The sequence below is a fragment of the Pocillopora verrucosa genome, chromosome 6 (genome assembly GCF_036669915.1).
Source record: "Pocillopora verrucosa isolate sample1 chromosome 6, ASM3666991v2, whole genome shotgun sequence".
In the NCBI taxonomy this organism is placed as follows: Eukaryota; Metazoa; Cnidaria; class Anthozoa; order Scleractinia; family Pocilloporidae; genus Pocillopora; species Pocillopora verrucosa.
In genome coordinates, this window is record NC_089317.1 from 21,198,464 (window position 1) to 21,209,159 (window position 10,696).

General features: G+C 43.1%; 1 protein-coding gene across 1 annotated transcript in view; it reads left to right on the top strand.

The window, feature by feature from the left end:
- LOC131776321 (collagen alpha-5(IV) chain) overlaps positions 1-10,696 on the top strand; it is a 37,976-nt gene that overhangs the window by 25,115 nt on the left and 2,165 nt on the right. The window contains exons 27-36 of the mRNA XM_059092484.2: positions 647-916; positions 1,535-1,705; positions 2,174-2,416; positions 3,410-3,577; positions 4,848-5,021; positions 5,328-5,570; positions 6,091-6,408; positions 7,525-7,677; positions 8,830-9,359; positions 9,673-10,696. The exon at positions 9,673-10,696 is cut by the window's right edge and continues 2,165 nt beyond it. Coding sequence (XP_058948467.2) covers positions 647-916; positions 1,535-1,705; positions 2,174-2,416; positions 3,410-3,577; positions 4,848-5,021; positions 5,328-5,570; positions 6,091-6,408; positions 7,525-7,677; positions 8,830-9,359; positions 9,673-10,008 — 2,606 coding nt within the window. The 3' untranslated portion in view covers positions 10,009-10,696. The remainder of the gene's footprint in view (positions 1-646; positions 917-1,534; positions 1,706-2,173; positions 2,417-3,409; positions 3,578-4,847; positions 5,022-5,327; positions 5,571-6,090; positions 6,409-7,524; positions 7,678-8,829; positions 9,360-9,672) is intronic.

Below are 10,696 nucleotides of genomic sequence, written 5' to 3' on the forward strand. Positions count from 1 at the left end.
TGCGAGGAAAGACAGCAAAATAACACAGGTTCTGGTTTTGCTTTTCAGCTTCAGAGTGTAAGGAGATCGACTTACATTTTGAACATTTGCCCTTTGTCACCATAATGCATACTTCTTGGAAAGGGCTCCGCCAGGAGAGTTTGGTGCACAGCCACGGTTTTTTTCTCACATTCAGAACTCAAAATATTAGTTATAAATTGATTAAGCAGCCAGCAAAGTGTGAGCTTTTTCACTTTAACCTTGACTTTGCCTAAATCACGTTGACTGCTGTGTCAAGGCTAACTATTTTGTAATGTTAAAAGGGGTAAGTTTTTAAAGAAAATGTGTTGCTGCGTCGGTGGGAGAGTATAACAGGGTAATTAGGTATTATCAACTGAGTTGATAACTTAAATTTGCCACCGTAAAGAGTTTCAAAGCTGACTTTTCGAGCGTTAGCCCTTCGTCACAGCGAACTCTTGATAATACTAAATTACCTATTTTGTAATGTTGTTGCAAATGTTGTAAACGTTGTTGAGCGTTGTTCCTGAGCGGTCTTTGAACTCTCAACTTTTTTTTTTCCTGGCAGTCTTACACTCTCCAGGCCCCTATTTACGTCTCAGCTTGGGTTTATGTTCTGCAAAGTTCAATGATTTCATTGTTATTGTAGGTCAGCCCGGACAAAAGGGTGAACCAGGACCACCAGGAAGAGACGGAGACCCAGGAAACGACGGCGATGTTGGAAACCCTGGAGAGAAAGGAAAAGAAGGAGCTGCCGGTCCAAAAGGTGTCGAGGGGCCCCCAGGATTGAAAGGAGAGGTTGGTGAGCCCGGAAATATCGGAGAGAAGGGACTTCCAGGAATCCCAGGAGGCCGTGGCGATCAAGGCGATAAGGGCAGTCAAGGAACAGAAGGAATTTCAGGGCCGCAGGGCGTAGAAGGTTTGTGAGCGACAGTTCCCTTTAGCATATTACCTCGCTGTACTCCTTTGCAGCCGCTTGTTGTGTAGAGCATTGTCTGACCTTCCTAAGAACGGCTGCACTGGGCATTACTTCAATTCTTGACTTGGCCTCAACAATTATGAATAATGACTTTTGTAAAATGGCAAGGTGGTCCTGAGGAAAATTCGAGCGTTCTGATTGGTCCTTACTTGGTCCATATTTTTGCCATACGGACCGTTCCCAAGGAAATGGTCTTAAGCCATGTTTTATCCAAGTGACATATAAAGAACTAGTTACTAACCCCGCTCACTCGACCCCTACTGGGGAATGTTGGCCCTCGTTAGTTTTTGCACGGACCCCGCAGTGTTCGTTCCTAACTGTCACGACTTCGGGCTAACACTCCCCAGTGCGGCCCTCGCGCTCGGTTCGTAAGAAGTTTTCATTCGGGTGGTATTTGCAATTTTTCCATTTGGGTTGACTGTGGCGTTAGATATAATGCGATGTTCGGCTGCGCAATGGGTACGCAACCATATCATCACCTGCGCATTGATTAAAGTTCAGTGGTAATCCATAAGCAGGTAAACTAACATGTGAAGTTTTATATTTGTTGCTCTGCAGGTCCAAAGGGTGATGAGGGTCCACCAGGCAGACAAGGCTTCCCAGGCGTAAAGGGAGACTTGGGTATGAAAGGAGAACAAGGTCCACCGGGAAAATCAAATGCAACAGTAATACCTGGAGATAAAGGCGACAAGGGAGATCGCGGCCCTCCTGGGCCACCAGGAAGAAATGGTAACTGTCGTACATCAACGTTCCTCTTAATGCTAAGGAATTTTTTTCTCATTAAAAAAAATGTGCGGCTTCTTGCTCTTTTTAATGTGTTAAGTCGACATGTAAATGTTAAGTCACTTTATAACAGAAATTCTTAAAACTGTGTGGGCTATGTGCAAGAAATGGCCAGTACTTTGCAAACTTTGCGAGGAGAAATATTTGGCTTTGGACCTCACATTTCAATGGAAATTATGCCTCAGGCATAAGCAGTGAGTGTTACAAAAACATCATTTCAGAAAGCAAAAAGAGCCCTGGGACAACCGAAAGAAAGAAAGAAATTATTTGTTATATTGCTTTGGTTAGGGTGTCCAAAGAGCAAACTGATGGTTAACTATGAAAGGCATCTTGTGAAAAGAAAAAAGCGACTTGTTTTTGATAAGGGTCCCTTCTTCTCAGTGTTGATGATAAGTTCATTTTTCTGTCCCAAAGGTGAAGATGGTATTGATGGAGAAGCGGGAGATATTGGTCCCCGTGGTGACCCAGGGCCTGATGGTGCACCCGGTGAACCTGGACAAGCTGGTACGCCCGGTGTACCGGGAACATCAGGAGACAAAGGGGAACCAGGACTCAGAGGACCTGCAGGGAAAGAGGGCCCTAAAGGCCAGAGAGGACCCGCGGGCCCACCTGGAGAACAAGGGCCACGGGGAGCCGTCGGAGACAGAGGCGCACAAGGTGAGAAACAACGCAAAGTACCATTCATTGTGTTTATCAACGCCAGATTGGCCGAAATTGGAAACTTATCCGTAGTAGATTTGTACCACCAGATTTAATTATTCGCTCTTGATGTCACTGCGAGATAGCCAGTACGGTCTTCGCTCTTGTCAAGAAGAAATCTAGGGTTTATAATCCTCCCGCCAAATAGTTCCCTCACTTCTTGAAGGGAGCTATTGAACAATTATTTTCCACAGGGGGGGGGGGGGGGGGGTAAAAGGTATTTACCGAAAAGCGAAGCGATGAGATACCTATCATCCGGTTGCCTCTGCTTTACAGAATAATTGTTCCAGTACATACCAAACTAGCTAATAGCCAGATTTCTTACGCATCAAAATTCGCTTTTTAACAGAGGTTAAACTCAAACAACATCTTGTTCTGCTTGAAGATGAATAATCGTTGCCATTCATCTCCGAGCTATATTGCAGCTAGTAGGCATTCGAAAAAGTACTATTAACTGGTCTGATTTATACCAAGTTGATGGTGTTAACATTCGCGACATCCAGGATCGATTATAACTTTTATTTTGATCGAAAATTGAATGCGAGCATGCATAAGACCAGAAGAAAGTGGTGATATGAATGAAAACAAACAAAAGGGAAGGGAAATTATTCTCACATATTGCTAAAGCCCGACTCGGAGAATTTTAAAGAGAGTGTTGAAGGGTACACTGGCAAAGCATAACTCATTTCATGTCGGTCTCTTGACATAAGCACTGATCTTTCGGTTGGAACTCTATATTCTGCTTAGTACGAAAAGGGTAACTTGGTTAGCTGGAAGTCTTCTCGAAGGAAGTTAGCTATCTGTGAGTGGGTTTTTTTTTTTTCTCAAGGGAAGTTAATTAACTGTTAATGGGTATTTGGAAATGCAAGGTCCAAGAGAAAGTAAAAAAAAAAACATAATAGTGTACAAAGCCTGGTTTTGACTCTCTGTACGGATATCATTTTATTGCAGGAAGTAAGGGTGATGTTGGCCCACCTGGAATTGGTACCCCTGGGTCCCCAGGGGACCCTGGTCCAGTTGGCGGTCCAGGAGCTCGTGGAAATGATGGAGAGCCGGGGCCGAGTGGAAAGGATGGAGCACAAGGACCTCCAGGGCCTCCTGGCTCCCCGGGAGATAAAGGTACGCAGGCATGAATGAAAGGGTTAACCCTTTAACTCCTATAAGTGACAAAGACAGAATTTCTCCTTACGATGTCAATAAAATATCAAGCAGAAAAGTGATGAGAATAAAGAAAAATATCAGTTAGAGGATTCTTAATTGATCCAATACCAAATTCTCAAAACTAACATCACAAGAACAGTATGGTAGACAGTAAGGAGAATTACTAATGAGATCTTGAGAGTTGAAGGATTAAGGCCCAGTTCTGACGTCGTGCTTCTGCCGTGCAATTAGGTTCGACTATAGCACGGCAAAAGCACGATTCTGATTCAAACGTCAGCCTAATACCGTGCGATATTCAGCATTTACTGAAGCAACCACACCGCATGCCCCTTGAAGGGGAATTATTCTCGTGACTCCCCCGCGGTAACGCAATTCCACCGACATACATTAGTATAATTTATGAATTTTGTTTGGCATGGTAGTGGTATGACGTCTGAATCACTGTCGTGCCAGAGTCATGTAGCACGGCTCAGTCTGTCGAACTTAGTTGCTTTGCCGAACTTAATTAAAAAAATTTGATTCAGATGCCGTGCTTCTTTCTGTCGTGTTTTAAATTCGGCACGGCGTCTGAATTGGGCCTAAGACAGCTACTTCCAAATGGTCAGTTTGTCTTTTCTTATACCTGTTTACTTGAGATGTATCGACATTTTAGTAGAATTTCCATGTTAACAGGATGTGAATGGTTAAGTTGATTTGCTGAACAGTAAAGGAAAAATGGAAATAAGGAACGTCACCAATCAAATGATGTTGTTGAAAGCAAAGGGGATAGATTCGATCAACTCGCAGAGATCACTTAAGTGTCTACGGAGACTTCTCATATTCAGATGAAATACTGATAGGTGTTGCTCTCAAAAAAGCAACTACTGATAGGTGTTGCTTTCAAAAAGAAAGCTCATAGTCAGTTCCTCGACAACGAAACTTTAAGAAATATGTTTATAAGGAGGTTTATTGCTTTCGCGATAAACTCAGTAAAGCATATGCTAATAATGCTTTGAAACTCTCTCGACCTCACCCATAGCATCTGGCCCCACGGTACACGCTTTCGAATTGTATCCCACATTTCACTTTTGTTTTGGTGTAAATGATTTTAATGCCACACAATGTCACCTACGACTATTATAGGGCGAGAAAGAAAGAAATGTCGAGTCATCAAGTGGGAGAATTTGTCCACAACTACGTCTTGGCAGGGAAAGGATTTAAGGGATTTTTTTTTCTTTTATACCGTCAGGTAATGCAGGGCCTAAAGGCGACCAAGGAAATACAGGAGAAACGACAGTCGTTCAGGGCCCCAAAGGGGAGAGAGGTCAAGCTGGCAGAGATGGTTTGGATGGCGCTGATGGAACCAACGGTGAACCCGGATCCCCTGGACAGCCTGGAAACCCTGGACCGCCAGGGAACGTAGGTGAGTCTTTAGACCTAATATTGAATGGCGAGCGAGATTTAAGTGTAGCGTAAAGCGAAACAATTTCCGCGGTAAAAATGGGCAATACCAAGTAACTACTGAGACTTCTAAGTCAGAGCCACCCATATTGTAGCAAAAAAGACGCACGACGTCTGTAAATCCCATCCTAAAAATGTCTATTTTTCCTGGTGTGTGAAAGTTTGTTTTTTTTCCTTTACAATCTATTAGTTACCCTTTCTAGGCTCAAACATGAGTAATAATTGAATAATTGAATGAAGCATAACACTACTATCATTTTACATTCAGGTCTGCCAGGTGACCCAGGTCCGATAGGTCCTGCTGGTCCCCCTGGTGATAATGGTTTGGCGGGAGACCCTGGCCCTAAAGGAGAAAAGGGACAAGAGGGTTCAGCCGGGCAGCCAGGAGTCAAGGGTGATACAGGTATTAAAGGTAATGCAGGCCAACCAGGTCAGCAGGGAGACCAGGGGCCACCAGGAGAGGCAGGAGCGAATGGCGAGCCTGGGTTGAAAGGAGAACCAGGACCACCAGGTACAAATACAACTTACTATCATCTACGGCAGTGGGCCCCGTAATTTTTGTTTTTATTTTAATTTTTTTTTCATACATCCTTGCTGAAACCTGTCGACAACATGTGGCTCATTTTGTGCGGCATTAGATTAAACTCGCACTCTTAGTTTTAGCTTCTTTCTAGGATATAAAAAGACATAATTTCAGAGGACCTTACCTCCTCTCCTTAGTTCTTTATAGAGGTACTTCAAGTCCCTTGGTCCGACTCACGTAAAGGTACCCCTTCCAGATAACTTACCTTGGGAATTCCTTTGTGGAAGTTATTTGAGTTGCTCAGAAAGTGAAACTCTCAAGGAGACAATTTAACTACGTTTAATGACTGAATTCATTAAAAATAGCTCTATATTTGCTACCGGAGAAAAGTTTTAAAGAACTTCACTAAATAGTTTTTTGTCAGCTTTAGGTACTTGATTTTTTCATTTGCCGCCGGCTGGCCCCAACTGTTTGTTTCTCTAACGGATCGTACTTTATTCCATCGAAGGACCAAACGGTAGCCCTGGAGAAAATGGAGCAACTGGGGCAAACGGAGACCCTGGTCAACCTGGTCCCCCTGGGGATGATGGTGCCAAAGGAAGCACAGGACCTGTGGGACCGCCAGGACCTGCCGGACCCAAAGGAGTTGGAGGAATGGAGGGTTTTCCAGGAGATCAGGGGGAGCCAGGAGACCCTGGGGAAAATGGTATTACTGGTCTACCCGGAGAGAAGGGAAATGATGGATTTCCCGGAGTTGTTGGCGAGAAAGGAGATCCTGGGGCTACTGGTCCCCCAGGCCCACGGGGTGATCCTGGAAGAGGAGAAGGTAAGATGTCTTTTTCAATATCTTATGAATATATATTTTTTTCCGCCAGCTTAAGTTACGAGTAGTAACGGGTGACTCCGCATGATCAAAAGTAAGAAGTCATCAAAATATTTGATTGTTGACATAACTACGTCGTCATTACCATACGTTATCTAATTAACACGATTTAACCGTAAATAAACCATTTCCAGCGATAAAATTAACCCTTTACACTTTAACATCAGTTTGCATTTTCTCTTAACTGTTCTCTATACATTTATTGAGGTAAATTGAGGAGAATTTGTCTAACGATCAAGGGCTCCTTTGGCTGGTGATCATTTTCTTTATTCTCGTGACCCAAATGTGTGATTCAGGGTTGATATCACAAGGAGAAATAGATGCTGGTCACCCTTAGGGGTTAAAGGGTTAATGTATAATTTCTTTCTTTTCCAAATGGGCGGGCCCCGAACAGGATGGGAGAAGGGAGGGGTGGTGTAATCTCTTCCCTCCCCTCCCCCTCCCCCCCAAAGGAACTGAACCTTTCAATCCCATTTTCTTCCACGCGTTCCCCGTTTTGTTGACTTTTGTTCTTTGCATTTTTTATTCATGTTTACGAGAAATGAATTAAGATATTATTGTCTTGTCACTATTTCTAACGTTTCTTATCACTTTGAGAATTATATGACTTACATCTCCTCTTTTTTCGCCTTCCAAACACTTTCTCTGAAATCGCGAGATGTTGGCCACACGTACGAAAAATTGTGTTCATTCCGGCACAAAAATAATACGGATATTTGTTTTTACTTAGTCAATAGTCAGTGCGGAAGTCTGACATGACGGAGATTCGTTTGATCTGCAATTTTAGAAAAAAGAGCCCACAAGATTCATAATTTCTGAATTCTCGGAAGCAAATTGGTCCTCGCTTCTAATCATTGTAGTACATATTTATGTAGTCTTCATTGTATGTAGCGAGGATGCCTGATGGAATAGAAAAAGAGGTATTAAGTACGCTTGAGTGAATTTATGCCTTTTCTCCTCTTCTGGTGATTCAGACTTTTACGAAGCATTTTCTACGTATAAACAGCTCCCTTTATTGGTAATCATGAAACCACTTATAAATGTGTTTTTTGATTCTAGGAAGTCCCGGCGAAACAGGTGAACCTGGCTTGGATGGAATTAATGGGCAGGATGGTGAACCAGGTCCCACAGGGCCCCGAGGGCCTCCTGGGCCTCAGGGTCCGAAAGGTGATGACGGAGCCCCTGGAGTCAATGGATTAGATGGACCCATAGGTATGTGTCCTTTGATACGAAAAGGAGCTCTATTTCTCAATTAATGTGGGTTACCCCTTATACAACGTCCTAATATAGAAGAATGCTGCTGCGTTCCTTTCTTGGAAAATTGCCTCTTTCTTTTTGGTCGTCCGAGTAGTAAGGCAACGAAAAACTGGATAACGATAACGTGAACATAAAAAGGTAAAAGATTGACGATTACTGCTGATTTATTGACAAAACGAGCTTATAAGTTTGTCTTTTCTCATAATCTGTCTACAAGATCACATATTGGAATCGCAAGGAGAACTTGCCTGTGAATCACTTCTCGGGGTTCACGGGCGAAGTCACTTGCCAGCACCAGAATGAAATCTACAGAGTGGTCTTTTTTACCAATTTCATGGCAAAGGATTCCGTTTAGAGGCTTTTGAAACATGTGTTAAGGAAACCACGTCAGTCTCTTTGATACACTGCCCAAACAGCAAATACTAAACTGTTCTGACCTTTGAATGAGTGCAACTCCTTAACTCTTTAACTCCCATGAGTGACCAAGACAGAATTTCTCGCTACAATATCAATACACTGTCAACCAGTTAAGTGATGAGAATAAAGAAAAATATCAATTTGGGGAAGATTAGTTGATTCAATACTAAATTCTCTGAACTAGCATTATAAGAATTGTACGTTTGACAGTAAGGAGAATTACAAATTTGATCTGGGAGTTAAAAGGTTAACCGGAAATGTTTCAAGCGGTGGGTAATTTGGGCTTATTGGCAGGCATGCTGATAAAAGGTTGCAAGTGCAACCCTTGAACACCCAAAACTGATTAACAGGCAACGTCTCCCCATGATATCCGTACATTACCCAGCAAACAGGTAATGAGAATACACAAACTTATCAGGTAGAAGTTGATGTCTTGATTTAACGCCAAGTTCTTGTTACTAATTTACAAGATAATTCATAGCAACTAGAAGGGAGAATTAATAATCGGATCCCACTGGAGCGTCTTAATTTTGATTCAAAACTTACTGCATACGACACCCGTTCAGCCATTGAAATTCAAGATACTACATCCTCTGCCAATAAATCAGCATTCAGTAGTTCTCACCTGGCGACAAAAAGAGAAATAAAACTTTCAACCGAGTACCACTTGTCATCTACATTCCTCTGTAGGTGACAAGGGAGATCGAGGCATAGCTGGACAACCCGGTCTGCCGGGAGATCCTGGTCTGCCAGGTCCTCCAGGAGAAAGCGGACTTCCTGGACCTCCTGGTGAAGCAGATTTCGGATTTTATGTGGTGCGGCATAGTCAAACTGCAGAGCTTCCTGATTGCCCAGCCGATACGGTATCGCTATGGGAAGGCTACAGTTTGCTTTACGTGCAGGGCAATGAACGTGCTCACGGCCAAGATCTTGGTCAGCCCGGTTCTTGTCTTCCAAAATTCAGCACCATGCCTTTCCTGTTCTGTAACCTGAACGAAAACTGTAACCTGGCCTCGAGAAATGACTACACCTTCTGGCTGTCGACACCCGAACCTATTCCCATGATGCCTGTGCAAGACCAAGATGTGAAGCCGTTTATCAGTCGCTGCCGTGTCTGTGAGGCGCCAGCTATGGTCATGGCTCTTCACAGCCAGAGCATGGTTGAGCCAGATTGTCCTGAGGAATGGCAGCCACTCTGGAGAGGCTACAGCTTCTTGATGGTAAGTGTTTTAACCCCTTGCGCCACGACATTAACCTCTAAGAGTGACTAGCATCTTATTTCTCCTTACTATGTCATCCCAGAATCACGCATGAAAGTCATGAGAATAGAGAAGATGATCACCAGCTAAAAGCAGCTCTTGATTGTTAAACAAATTCTCCTGGTCAGCCCCTTCGAAAATGTATGGTGAACAGTATGGAGAATATACATACTGATGTTACGATGTAAAGGGTTAAGCCATGGTTTGTTATAATCTCCACCCTTCCCTCCCTCCCTCAATCTCGATAGTAATCTAATTGTGTTATTCCCGACAGCACACAAGCGCCGGAAACGACGGTGCTGGCCAGCTTCTTTCATCCCCAGGCTCCTGTCTGGAGGACTTCCGTACCAGTCCTTTCATCGAGTGCCACGGTCGCGGGACATGTCATTACTACGGTAGCACGTACAGTTTCTGGTTAACAACCGTCACGGACGAGGAGCAGTTCCGAACACCGACATCAAAGACGATTAAATCAGGAAACCAACGAGAACACGTCAGTCGCTGCACTGTTTGTATGAAAAAGGTTTACAACAACAATAATGGAAACGGAAATGGGGGAGGAGGTGGGGTCGTGGATCCCATCGTCGACCCTGTAGACTTGCCAAACTAACTCAGTATGAGCAGTATTAGTATAGTAATGTCGAAAGTTTTCTTTTTTTATTATTTACGTTAAGCAATGTAATCTCGTTCTTTACGTTGCTTTTGGATAACGCCGTTATTTGAAATTCTATGAAGGGAGGAATGCGATTCACTTCCAAGGTCAGTAGACCTGTTATTGGATTATTGTTTTTCAAGTCTAAAATTAAATTTACCAATATTAGTGATAATGCCATCTCACCTTTTTCCACAAAGGTTGAGTGAGTTTAACTGTTTCTGCGTTATATTTGGTCAACGTTACTCTTCAAAATCCGTAGACGATCACCTAGAGGATTAAAAGGCACATGACCTCCGTGTTTATCAGACCTGTTACTCGTAGCTTGTTTTCTTCATTTTGTGACATTCAGGTCTTGATTGTTAATGATATTCATCCTTGATGAATCTCGCGATCAAATTGGTTTTACTAAACATCAATTTTGATGAACGCTATGCGCGTTCCTTTTGATTTTTTTATCAGTATTTTTTTTTTCAGATAATACCCAAGTTTTAAAGCATGTCCTCTTACGCAGTTTCAAAAAAGTGATTTCCCTCTGATAACATCAAATCCCTTTTTTTGAAAATTTGCGTTAGCAAGAGGTTTGCTTTCTAACCGAATTGAGGGGGAGCCTTTCCGCTCCGCTTTCTAAAACTGCTTGTTAACA